The 13,996-nt window shown below is 35.2% G+C and overlaps 1 protein-coding gene across 9 annotated transcripts in view; it reads left to right on the top strand.

Moving 5' to 3' along the window:
• The window catches only part of FHIT (fragile histidine triad diadenosine triphosphatase), a 495,922-nt gene that overhangs the window by 91,268 nt on the left and 390,658 nt on the right, over positions 1 to 13,996 (top strand). For all 9 annotated transcript variants that reach the window (XM_040568623.1, XM_040568622.1, XM_040568621.1 and 6 more), the window contains one exon: positions 546 to 667. In XM_040568623.1, coding sequence (XP_040424557.1) covers positions 568 to 667 — 100 coding nt within the window. In that variant the 5' untranslated portion in view covers positions 546 to 567. The remainder of the gene's footprint in view (positions 1 to 545; positions 668 to 13,996) is intronic.

Genomic DNA, 13,996 nt, shown 5'->3' with positions numbered 1-13,996 from the left:
CTTTGGTTCTCTGTTTAAGAGAAAACGTTGCATACAGCTATTGATCTTCATGTCAGTTGCTCAAATTGGAAAGCATGGACAGAAAATGACCAACTAATTTGTTTTTCTTAGTTCACTGGTATTTCTTCAGTTGAGGTATTTAGTGGACAGGTTGATTTAGAAAACGTAGTTTCTTTATTTTGGAAGCCTCTGTGTGCATTGATTCACAAAGGGCATGTGAAATATTATTTGTGCATTTCTAAGCACATATGACTCAAAATGTATATAATACACAAGGCATGAAAATGGGAGGAAGAAATTAACTCTCTGTCCCAAATTTTGTAGCCCAACCAAGATGATTGGTTTTAGAAATCAATGTAAAAATCATGCTTTGGAAAGAAGTCACCCCTCCACATGAGTGATATTTTTGGAAAGGTTGGTGATACCTTGGTGAGCCCAGGAGGCACTTTCTTTCAGAAGCAACCCAGACAACCTGGCTGTCTTATTTCTGTTGCTAAGAAAAACAAAGTCAGTCTCATAATTATCTTAACTGTTGTCTCTTTCAGAGCCCAGAGATTAACATTCATCATGCTGAGATTCGGGCAGCACATCATCAAGCCCTCCGTGGTCTTCCTGAAGACTGAGCTCTCCTTTGCTCTTGTGAACCGCAAGCCGGTGGTCCCAGGCCGTATCCTTTTGAGCAGTGCCTTGGCCATGGGTGCCTGTGCTCTGTGGAGAAGCTGAGGAAGGTTGGTGTGCTCCAAAGGCCAGGTAGGATCTGCACGGATTTATTCTGAAACCAGGCGGTGGAACGTAATACGCTTGATTGGTGTTGCAGAACTGCCGAAAAGGGTTGCTTAGCAACTGTGACCTTACAGGTGAATTTCTATTGACCTTTTCACCACAGATGATGTATAAACAACCAGGTGCTACTAAAAGCATTTTAAAGCGTATCTGAGAGGGTACTGTTTAAATTTCATATTATGCTAAATAACACATCCTGCTTCCCTTTTAATAACGTCACTTATTTTTAGATGTGGTAACTTCTTTATGGAGGATTTTCAACTTCTTGTAGCTAAATGTACACAATTTGTCAAATGGCAGCAGAATTCTCTATGAAGACTATTATTTTTTGGGGGGGAACAGATTGCTTTGATTAATTTAGGTAGGAATGGATTAAATAAACCATCTGTATAGCAAACATGCTTCCTGAGGAAAAATGAATCCCCATGTTGTAAGCAAAACTTAGTTTCTAGAAACTTTAAAGGAACTTGATTGTGCAAGATGCTAAATGCATTTATTTAGTTAGTTTATTTTATAATGTTGTGTAATATTTCATAGTCAGAACTCTGGTGCTGTGTAACTTTGTGCTGATTTCAGTGGCTGGAGGTTGAACTTTTCAGAAATACTCAAGACTGATCATTTCCACAGAGGCTTATGGTAAAATTTTAGTAGGAACTATTAAGAAATGGCTGAATGCATGTTGGGAGAAAAAAAAAAAAAAAGTCTGGAGTTCATTGAAAGCTTTCTTCTTTTTCTGTACTTTTCTGTTGTTTCTCATAACTTAATATATGATTTTAAATTTAGTAGCTTTTAAAATCATTTTTAAATGTATTTTATTCCTCTGAAATTTTGAATGTCCCTCTCCTCTCATTACTTCTGTATATTATAATTGTTCAATGTAGAACTTCTTGGTGTACCTGTTTTGAATGTTTCTATTCATTCCAGAAGTCAGATCATTTGGTTATAAATGTCTGACAAATATGCACAGACTTTATAGAAACTAAACACATTACTATCTCACCAATACGTTTCAATGAATTAAACTAATTATTCTTCTCCAGTAAAAGTTTCTAAGTTATCTGATGTAAATCAACGTGGTTTACAGTCATCATATTTTTAGGCAAAATATGTCAAAATATGTTCAAAGATATCTAAAGACACTATCACGTTAGTCATTGTGAGTTGAAGAGCCTGTAAATTCTTGACCAGTATGTAGGTTTATGCATTGTCCACGTCAGAGAGTAAACAAAATGTTTTCTGTATGTGGAAGTTTTTAAAACAATAGTTAACAATTCTGTTGGTTAGTTAAGTGAACAACCGCATCTGTTATTAAACAATGAAGAGGTATTTCAGATGAAAGAGAGTTGTTTTAAAGTTTTGTTAGCATCTAGAAGTGACAGTTTAAGGAGCCTATAAAACTTAATTATTACAAGCTTCTTTCCTTCTTAAATAATTAAAGATTATAAACTCTAGTTGCATAGTTATTGCTGACTGTTTGGCAGATACATTTATTTGCTCAGGTTTAGCTTTGTTATCCCTGTAATGAGTATTGCAGCATATTTTATAGTGTCACATTGTTTTAATAGCTCATGTGTTGTAATATATAATATAGTCTTTTTTCTCTGTTGAATAAATGTTCAGGTAATAAAACTCCAACACTTTCCCTCTCTCGTTACACTAAGAAAAAAATTAGAAAAGATCTTAATGCAAAGGCTGGAACACAGTATGTAAAATAGAGCAATTTGCAGTTGTAAGCTTTTAAAATGTCTGTATAATGCAGCATTTGTCTCGAGACCTGGCAGTAACAAGTGTATTTTCTTTGTTTTATTGCAATAATTTTATCTGCCTTGTCTTTGGCACACTTATGACATTCTTTTTTTTTTTTTTTTTTTTTTTCCTCCCGTAGAAAATAAAATATTAATGCATGTGAATTAGAGAGACGAAGGAAATCAGTTTGAAAGCCAGCTCACTCCAGGTGGTGTCTTTAATTAACTTGTAAGGCTGAAATTCCGTCTTGAAGCAGAACGTAGGATTGGAGTTGTGAATTTGTTACAATAGTTTTAACATACAGCTGTGGTCTGAGAAATTTCAGTAAAAATGGTCTCGTGGAAATCACTGTTTTGTGATTTGAGCAATCCTAAAGCATGTTTTCTCAGTTAACACATTAAAAGTTTTGTTTTGTTTATTTCTGTCTGTCGGTCCTGTGAATTCAGCTTGACACTTGAAAGTCAAACTGTGCTTGTAGTAACCAAGAGTAGGAATAGCAAGAACATAGTATTCCTGGAAAGGGAAGAGTGGTCCTGATCCCAGAGAGAACACCTTATCTGACTCAGCATTAGACTTCTGTCTAATGGGTGATGAACTTTTTTGCAACTGGAACCCCTTGAGGGAAGATGTAGTGGTTATTGCAGATTGTGGAATAAGAAGTAGCTGGTACCTTAGTATGGAGCAGGTGGTATGTGACGTTAAACTGGAATCTCTGCTGTCCAAGCAAAAATGTGCTCATTTGGTTGACGCTAGTAGCAAACTCATTCACTTCTTTTGGCAGAACCAAACTGAGACGGAGAACTATGCATGGTCAGTGTGTAGAATTAGTGTGTGCCCCCCCCCCCCCCCCCGTTTTGTACAGAAATGCTGCAATATTGTTTCAGCAATCCTTGTGGATTCTTACAGAGTCTAGATGGGAATACTGTATGCAGTGAAAATGTTAGCAGTCAGTTTGGGAACAGGGAGGAGGTGAGCCACACACTGCGCATTTCCCAGCAAGGTAATGCACAAAATTTGTACCAAACAGGTACAAATACCATTTTCCATGAAAAGTAGAGTCCCTGTTTCCTGTAAGTGCTGTTAACTTGCTGCTTTGTGAAGAGAGATTGTGAAAGTAGTCTGTTGCTGTCTTGAACTAGTTGTGTTAAAGAAGGTAGCTATTCACTAGCTGCAATAGTGCCAGGGGTGTTGATAGTCACCGGATGCAGCCCTTCCTTCGCTCAGAATGCACAAGGCAAGAACTGAGTCAGCTCTAAGAGCTATGTTTCTGCTTGTCTTCTCAGTTCATTTCATTCACAGTCTTGCTGCTTCCATAGTTCACAGCGGAACTGTAGTGTGTTTTTAAGAAAATCCATCTGCTCTTTGACGTGGACTTTTGTGCTCTTTAATATGGTTACAAATACTTTGTGAATGACCTACCATTTTATTGATGTTTTCCTAGCCATACGCCATGGCTTTACATGGTTTTGCTCACATCTTCAATAAATATGAACTGTGTTTTTTATCACTTTCTCACTGTATTGTGCAGGATACTTGCTTTCATCTGGTGTTAAACATGAAAAATGAATTTGAACATTAGTAGAATCCATTTGGGAACTAGAACTTTTTTTTTGTAAATAAAATTATTCATTTGTTATGTCCTACTTTTTTTTTTTTTTTTTTTTCAGCAGACAGGGTATTGATCTTTGGATTTCTGTTTAGGATGCCATAAGGAGAACTAGCACAACAGGAACACAGCAACATTTGTAAATTGATTGAATGCAATAATGACAGAGACAAACATCAGATCTATGGCAATACTATATTATACAAAGCATTTTTCAACAGTTTATTGAATTGGTTATTAAAAGAAAAAAAAAAAAACATGCTTTCCATCCGGGAATGATGAGCTGAGGGCTATCAGGACTAAGCAATTTTATAGTAATTCATGGTAGACAGTGCAGCACCTTCAATAAGCACACACATATGCGCATATAATAAATTAGAATAAATGCTTTATAAAAAAAAAAATCTAGGATTGATTATAAAAAGGGTGTTCCACTTAAAAAAAAAAAAACAAAAACAACAACAAAAAAAACCCTCACTGTTCAGCTGTTATATATTAAGTGCTGCTGGACTATTTGGTATTACTCTATTCCATAGAGGTCTGCTGTCTTCCACCACAAAGTATTCTGATTATAGGGGATAGAGTATATATAAAACTCAGAAATGTAGGATTTTTTTTTTCTGTCAGTTTCACCACTATATAAAGTTAGTGGTCATTCTTTGCTGCTGAGGCATTGCATTGTGCTGTTTTGTGAGTGACCGTGACTTGTTCCTTTCTTAATGAGTAGAGAAAACATTAGTTGGACCAGATGCTCCTTCAAAGATTTGATAACACCCTAAGCTGCAGTGTAATTGTTCTGGATCTGTTGCATGGGGGGGATGCAATCTAGGTCATCCAATATAAGAATAGCATCTGGTTTGCTGTACAATATATCTGTCTGTGAGCTCTCAAATATTATCAGAATTGTTGCATTACTTGAGGCTGACATAGTCTTTATTGTGACAAAATATTTGCAGTTAAACAAATCATTTTAATCAGCATGTTGTGTTAATATATATATTAAAAGTAATTAATTTAGTTACAGTCCTGATAGATTTTTCCACTGAAGATAGGACATTGGTTCTGGAAAGACAGGTTCTCTCACAAGTTTGGTTGAAAAAAACGGTACTTAGCATGAATATAAAGTTTTAATCCTTCCTAAAGTTACTGAGCTGCTGTTTATTTTGATTTAGTTAGCTCGTACATTGAACATATATCACATCAGTATTTATGTTACATAATTATGAACTTTATGTATTTAAGCCCAAACAAGTGTTAATGTTTGCCATAAAATGAGGCTTTAGAAAATAAAATTCAGTTATTGCAGAATGTAAATAATTGTATTTACATATTGCAATAATATATGCTGCACTGTTACAACTACACATTATACATATCCAGCCCTGTGGGAAAGTATTCTTTAGTGCTGGTTGCTGGAGCTTCATATACATTACTTTTGTTATTAGTTTGCATTAGCGCAATGCTAAGGAGCAGTTGTGAAGCGGTGCCATGATGTGTCAGTTGCCTTTCAAGTAAAGAGCTAAAAATAGCTGTTTTCTGTGAAGACTTTGTAACCTAAATAGGGCTTTGGGGATAGCAATGGAATCACATAAAGATAGAAAATGTTGCTTGGTACAATGAGGACTGAACTTTTTACTTGAATTTCTCAAATTTTCTAGGCATGCTGGAAGAAGAGAGCACAAGAAACAGGGATTCAGTAGCTTTGCTGGTGTAGAAAAAACTTTCAGAGTGAGAATAAATATGTGATGGATCTGGTGTGAAAATGTGGGGGAAATAGTATATTTCTTCAGCAGGGATGCAGAAGAGATTGAGACTTACTTTCTATATTTTCAGTGTCTGATAATTTGTTTTTGAGATCCCAGGCTGAAGCTGTTCAGCATCAGTACAAAATGACTGTTTTTTCCCCTGTCAAATCCCAGATAAAGCTGTTCCATGAGCAGCCTTGATCCCTTACGTGGGACTTACTAATGCTGTAATGTTTGCATGCACAAATGAGAGTAGGAAAAACGATTCCTATCCTTAGTATTTTTTTTAGCTAAGTTGAACTACCTTGCACAGACGGTAAGAAGTGAGAGTGCACCCCTGGCAGCAGCAAACCAGTAGGTCAGCTTCATTGTATTCTCAAACTACCTTCTGGGAAAAAAATGTTCTCAGACAGCCCAAAGAATGACTGCTCAGCTCTGTGTATGCAAACCACTTGAATTTAGTGGTGATAGAGAGGCCAGTTAATTATTTCAGGGCTGGAGTTGTTTTGTTTGCAGTCTACAAACAAAGCAATACTGTTTGACTCACATTAGGAAATGTTGCTTCAGAAGATAATAGATTCAGGGTTGTATGCACAAAAGCTTGTCTGTCAGTCTGTCTGTCTCTTTCTCTTTTTATTTTTGATTGTTTATTTTTCAACTGTATCATTTGGTCTAATAAAAACACTTTCTCTCCCTTCAAATCTTGCCTCACTTGAAAGGTGCTCATTGTTGAAGGAGACATACTTCATGATAAGGATTTATCTATTCTGTTTGCATGGTTAAGGTAGCATTAATATGATGGTGTTGATGAATATCCCATTCTAAATGCTTTGTGCCAGCATTTCAGGAAGAAAGAAAAACTGAAAGTCATGAAATCAAACTTTTTTTTTTTTGCTAATTTGCAAATGGAGTAAGTTACTAACTAAATTACTCATTTATGTGCATTCAGCAGAATAATGATAAGAATTTCTCAGGATGTAGCACAACCTACTTTGGAAGAATTATTAACGAAGCGGTTTTAAGACCACATCTGGGAGAGGCAGTAGCTCCCAGGGTAGAACCTGGTGCTTCATGTAAAATCCGTCTTACCAAATGCCATAGAGGGATTGGCAGTCTCTTATTAGTGATGTGTTCAACTGACCTTCAAATCTCACTATATGAAGTGTGATGTATCTCAGAAAAAAAATAATAAATTAGCTGTGTGTCATAATAGGTTGGATCTGTGCAATTAAATTTCTTGGCTACATTGGTAACATATGCTGATATCCAACTAAAAAAGTACCATTCCCGTCTAATTTCTTATTCACCTGTTCATTATCGTTGTTGTTTGAAACTTATAAATGAATTAAAAACAAAACAGCAACAAAAAACAAACCCACCACCACGTTATGCATGAACCTGCTTTATGTGTTTCAGTGGCGCTCACTATATAGTTTTGAAAGTGTGTTATTAATGTATGTCCTCTACAAGTGGAATTGTTTGTCCTTATAAGCTCCAGGGGCATGCAGAAGAATTTCTGAAGCATAGTCCATGAGTCCTCACCACTGTGGTACCTAATATGCATGCTTACACCATGTCAATAAAGTAAAGAACAGTATGAAAAGCCTGTTCTTGTCATCATGAAAAAATGTAAAACTTCTACACTTAAGATCAGTTGGCTGCTGATTGCTATGGAAGGTCACATTTCATAGCTGCTACCTAGTGCCTTCCCCATGTTGTGATTTTTATTTTTTTATTTTTTAATTTTTACATAATTTTTAAGTGCTATTTTTATATGAAGGCATGTATTTTGGGGGGTTGAAAGTATTTAATTGAATTCACATTCATATGTAAAATTATTTCACTTTTAGTTTAGTTCCAGCCTCACATTTTCTCATCTTGAACATCATTCACAGTTTGCAGAGCACGTTTACATTTTCACATCAACCTATATCTGTAGATGTACTGTGAGACTCCTGTCACTGGGGTAGCAGAGATCATCTGGGGAAAAAAAAAAAAGTTTAACCACTCCTATTTTAGTATAGCAAGAAACCAGGCTAAATGTTCAGTGAGAAAAGCCTCCTTCTAAGGAGCTGTAAGACATCAAGTTTAAAAGAGAAGCAAAGCTTTACAAAAGGAAGTATAATTAAGAGGTAGAAAAGTTTTATATGAAAAATGGCAGGGAAACTGACGTTGGACTCAGAAAAGGTAAATTTTGAGTATTTCCTTTGAGTTTTAACCCATAATTGGCATTCCTTGTATTGAAGAAGCTGAGAAGTTCTGTTCATAGATAATGAATACTTTTAGCCCAGCAGTTATTTTCTAGTCTAGTAGAGAGCAAATTTGTAATTGGAGTGGTTATTGAACAAACCTGTAATTTTATACTTTTTATCACATCAGTAAACCCAAACAAATTCAACAGCCATAAATGGACAATAGATAACAAACACAAAATGTTAGTGTGCTGTCATTGCAATTTTGTCACTACAGAAACTTACGTCCCTGCATCAATAGCAGATATCCATGTGCTTTACATTTGGGTACCAATTACCAGAAACTTTATAAAAGAAAGGAATAAAAGATTTTTTTTTTTCTTGTCACATAGCTGGACTTAAATTCAACTTTATTTTATTTTATTTTTTTAAAGTAGTTTCTGAATGATGAAGGTGATGACAGAAAACTGTTCCTGTTACAGTCAGTGCACATCTAGCACCTTTAGTCCTCAACATAGACATCAGAATGTGATATGCAGCACATACACAGTTAACTGAGTCTGGGCAAAGTATTGCATAGCTTGCTCTTGTAGTGGAATAGAATTAAAAGAGATGATTGGAATACATGGTTATTTATAATAGATGTCACACAATTACCATAAATAATGCAATACGTGCAAAATCTCCATTTGTAATGAAAATAGATTTGCTGGAAAGTCAATTGAAAATTTCATTTATTCCTTATTGTTTCTAGAATATTGGAATATTTTGTGCTGTTCAGTGTGATACAACACTCAGTGTTTTCCTTGAGTACATCTTTTTGATGATCTTTTTGAGAGGCATCTGACATGAATTTCCTGTTGCAACTCCTAAGAGGAGATCTAGCGATACATGCTAAACTGTCATCCCTTTTCTGCTCCAAAGCTAGAATTTTTGCTGTGAAATATTATTTGATGGACCACAATTACAACCTAGATAGTTCATAAAATCACCAGTAATAATCTTGTACATATATTTAAGGACCTCCAACAGTGAGGAAGGGGAAAAAAGGCATGCCATGTACATGAAAAATGGTCAGGAATATTCTCTAAACAGGCAGAAATGAAGGAGTAGTGCTTTGTGGTGTGAGATCCCAGTACTTTCTCCAGGGCAAAAAAAGCAATAAATAATGCCATAGCCTAATCTCTTTGGACTACCTGGTGTAGATGTCAGTCCTTTGAGGGTAAATCCCACTTACTGTATACTGATTTCTTTAGAGGCAATTCAAGGAATACAGTTTACAAAATGAGTATTTTGAGCACAATTGCTTTACTCTAAAGCAGTACTAGACTTCTGGATACCTGTGCAAAATAAATGACTTTTGAGATGCAAGGCCCCAGCTCTGTTGGGCTTCAGCCCCGTCTGGCACCTGTTGTTTCTTGGGTAGGACAAAGTCCTTTCCTCTCTCTCTTCTGCCTTGCCACCCCTGTAGCACAGTTAACTCCTGCCCAGCGGTGTGCTTTCCCTTTCTGCCTGCTCAGGAAGGCAGCACAGATGTTCTCTCCTGCTTTACTGTGTGCCCAAAGCTGCTCAGTCGCGCTGCTTTGTTAGTTTAGGAAATGCTTTCTTCTGTTGGTTTGAACTGGCAGGTGAGACTATCAAAACAGTGATTCCAAATGGCCCTATAATTGCTTCACAGAGCTTCAGCTGCAGGTGAAGCACCTTCTCCGAGCAAGATAATTGGGTAAATTATGCTTTAATAGGTTGTACAAAGTTTGGTATGAACACAACACACAACGGAGGCTTTGCTGTAACATGAGGTTACAGCAGAAAATTGAGTGCCTGATTCATTGATATGGATGTATTTCACTCCGTCACTCATACCATGTCTAGGTTTCTAAAGTTGCACAAGTATGTAGACTGCTATTTGTTTGCTAATGTATTATATTATTTATTATTGTTTTATATGTATTTTTGGTTCCTTATAACCTGCTGACTTCTAATAGGTTTCTGATCAAAACATATAAACCTTAGCACTCTCCCAGTTAGATAGCTGTAGCAGATGTTCATATAATGCAATACAAGTTGAAAATTCCCCTATTGATAGTCTTCATTTTAACAACATACTGCATTCAGAGGAGTGACCTCTACAGAAACTACCTAAGAGCAGTTAATTTTCCATCAATACTCATTTTCTCTCTCTCTCTCACACTTTTTTTTTTTTTTTTTTTTTAATATAACGATACATTTTGACATGGTTGTGGTTATCAGGACATCATTAAATTTCAAGGTTTTAGTTCAGGATTTGTTATCTTTTCCTGTTAATAATTGAAAGTGCATTGAGGTGACATTGCTGTTTGCATCATAAAAATGAAAATTGTGTGTAACAAGTTTGAGTTTAAATAGGTGAATTTAAAAATACTACTTTTTTATGCAGTCTGGTCTGATGGACTCAACATAGATGAATACAAGGTTTTGCTTTGATGTGCAAGTAAAGATGTAACTATAAACGTAGTTTTACAAATGTGTCATTGTGTGGTTCTGTATTTCTTTTTCTGTTGTTCCCAGGTAAAATGTGCCTGGTTGCAAGGAAAGATATCACAGAATCATAGAACAGCTTGGGTTGGAGGGGATCTGGAAAATTACCTAGTTTCGGCCCCCTGCCATGGGGGCCACCCACTAGATCAGGTTGCCCTGACATGTTTTATGACATGTTACATATTTATATTATGCCATAGAAATTAATGTTGCCAGAATTCATCCACTGCGGTCTGGTCACTGAAAGCATACCTTTCAGCAATGCTTTCTTAGACTCAGTTTTGTTAATGATGATTTGATCCAAATAGAACCTTCCTTATTTGACATGTAGGTCACTTTACTACATTCATACTCCAAAGACAGAGTTGATAAAAAGCATTGTCAGGATATAATTCTTTTGCAGCACACTTATTATTTTTCCTTTTTTTTTTTTTTTTTTTTTTTTTTTTTTTATGGCAGGAGGGTGAGGGTGGAGTTTAAGTACTTCATGTAGTGCCTTGAAGAAACTCTAAGAGCTCAAAATTTAGTGAGACTTGTGATAACATTGCACGAATATAAAAGAAGTTGACAGAGTGTAAGATTTTGCCAGAGAAAGTTGAAAAAAGGTTCAGTCATACCTGCCTATATGGAAACACAGTTTCCAGGAATAAAAATATTAGACTAACAAAGATTTTAATAAGAGTAGTAGCTGTAAATTTGAAGCTGGAGATCCATGAATTGTAAAAATATTTTTTGTTGGTGGTGGTGGTGTGTTTTTTGTTTATCTGTTTATTTTTTCATATTGAGAGCAACTTAGTGACTGAAACAAATTTCTAGGAGCATTTGGCATTATTTGGTACATTGAAATCAAGACTGACTTCTCTTTGAGTAGGAAGTTACTGTTTTGATGGAGGAGTGGTAATGATGGTATCTGTTGGTTTGCATGGAGCAAATCAGAATAGTTGATCTTTTCTTTTACTGTCTGAATGATAAGGACTGTCAGTGGGACAACAATTAGCTGTGACATTTTTTGCTGCTCTTAAGTCTGCAGAATGAAATCTTATAATCTTTAGAAGGAAGATTGATACAAAAAGGAAGGAATAAATGTACATTAGGAAGTAAGGTCAGGATAATTGCATAACCTTTCAAAACAGAGGGAGGGGGGTCTTATTTTGAAAGGGAATGTCATTAAACTTTGAAAATAGTAGTGGAGAATTTTATACAAAGGAGCATTATTGACCTATGATTTGATATTCCTGCAAGGAGCTTGAAAGGGACCATAAAGTCACCCCATTGCTAAGCATCTATTAATAGCTAATTTAGAATTTGTTAAAATACTATTTAACTTAGGTATTATTGATTGATTGATTGATTTAAGTCTAAACATTTAATGTCTGTGAATTGCATTCAATGTATAGTAAAACTGAATTATTTTGAACTGCATCTGAAAAATGCTGATGTTTTAAGATTTTCATTTTGCCTGTTCGTTAGGATTTAGCAGGATACCTATGCCAACCGCTCCCTAACTGAGAATGTTCAGGTTCAGGGACTGCCATTGATATTGAAAGCAGTCTAACACTTTCTAACTAGAGCCAAAAGCTGTGTGTTTCAGTGTTCTATTGAAATTATTAGCTGAAAGTCCACCTAGCGCAAATACAAGAAAAAATGAAAACAAAACAAAAGCACTTTGAAATAAGATTAATGTATTTGTCAAATGACTCTCCTTAAAAATTTTAGTGGGAGACTTCAGACATGGCTGCTTCTGCTGAGTTGCCAAAGAACTAGAGTACTTAAAGAAGGATTGACTGATTTAATTATTTTTTTTTTCACTTTGTTCATTTTGAATGCATATAAAACATAGATTTCCCACTCTTAGTTAGCAGGAAGGCTTAAAAACCAAAACAAACAAAAAAAAACATACCTAATTAGTATCTAGTCATGTGGAAGGATGCTAGTGGCATCTCTGCTCTATTAATGTTTCCCTACTATGACCCTATCAATATTAAGGAAGTAACTTGCACTTTCTTGTCTTAAAAAAAAAAAAAAAAAAAAAAAAAAAAGAGAGAGAGAGAGAGAACTTGACCAAGAGAGAGTTCATCATAAAAATATTGTGGAGTTGGATAATTCTATTTTTATCTTGATCAGAAAGCAGCAGCATTAACGGAACGCTGCTGACTGAGCATAATATTGTGCCGAGGTTTCTTTCATTTAGAAAACAATGAAAATATCCCTTTTTCCTCTCCAGTTCCTTAAAAAAATAAAACTAAATTCATTTAATATTGATTGTAACTTGCTTATAAATACATATATATATATACACATATAATTTCAATGGTATTGAATCATCTTTTTTCATGTAGAGAAACACACTTCTTACATGAAGGTGAACTGAAAGGATCTGATAAAAACAGATGTTTGCAGAAAGCAAAACCTCAGAAACAGCTTACACTAGCATTTATATGTTCAGTTAAAAAAAAAAAGGGAGACGTTTTCAACTAAACTGAACTGCTTCCCTTAATGCTTGCAACATCTATCTTAGTTTTTATCATGTAGATCACCCATTGTGATTGGGTAGTCACCCATTGTATAATTTTCTTGATTTTAACACAGTAGAAAATTGGAAGAAATGTTTTATTTTGGTTATAATGGCTAGTTGTTAATAACAATGAAGTTGGTGCAGATTTTATTCAAACCTGGGCACTAGACAAAGAAAAAATTAGACTGTTAGAAAGCCTATCAGACTCAGGTTTGTCTCTGAAGATGCTTTATAAGGAAATAATGAGTATTATGTAGAGACTGAGGAGCTGTAATGCTGTGTACAGACATGTACTTGTGCTGTGCTCCTTCAACTTCATACAGAATTCTCTAGTGATGATTGTTTTCATAGCATTTATTATAACAAAAGTCTTTCTATACAAACATTAAACTTGTTTGACACATTTTTAAACTATGGGGATACAAGATGTCAAGATGAGATTTATTATTTTTTTTTATTATTATTTTTTTTCTGTATATGTGAGTTACGTACTTAATACAACGCTCTAGTGAGGGTCCAGGTCAGGCTTTATTCGACCTTTAAACAAGAAACATCAGATCCACTTACATGGCATTCACAGCACCATTGTTTGTTTTGGCCTAACCCTGATTCTTAGTGTGGATTCTTTTTTCTAGTGGATGACTGCATTTTTCTTCAACATTCACTGGTCTACTAGAAGCCCACAGATTTATCTGCTCATTTGTATATATTACAGTGCATGGAGAAGTTAGACTGACTGCTAGAACTAGAGGTTCTCGTGTGCAAATCAAATTGATGATACTTAGGTAGCCACCTTAGTTCAGAATTAGGAGAATTATCTGTAGGATGTATTTGGAAATGTAATGATTTTAATCCTCCTAAATTAAATAACAGGTTGCATAACACTGAGTAT

The sequence above is a fragment of the Cygnus olor genome, chromosome 10 (genome assembly GCF_009769625.2).
Source record: "Cygnus olor isolate bCygOlo1 chromosome 10, bCygOlo1.pri.v2, whole genome shotgun sequence".
Classification (NCBI taxonomy): domain Eukaryota; kingdom Metazoa; phylum Chordata; class Aves; order Anseriformes; family Anatidae; genus Cygnus; species Cygnus olor.
Note: the sequence above shows the minus strand (reverse complement) of the source record. Positions and strands in the feature narration are given on the sequence as shown.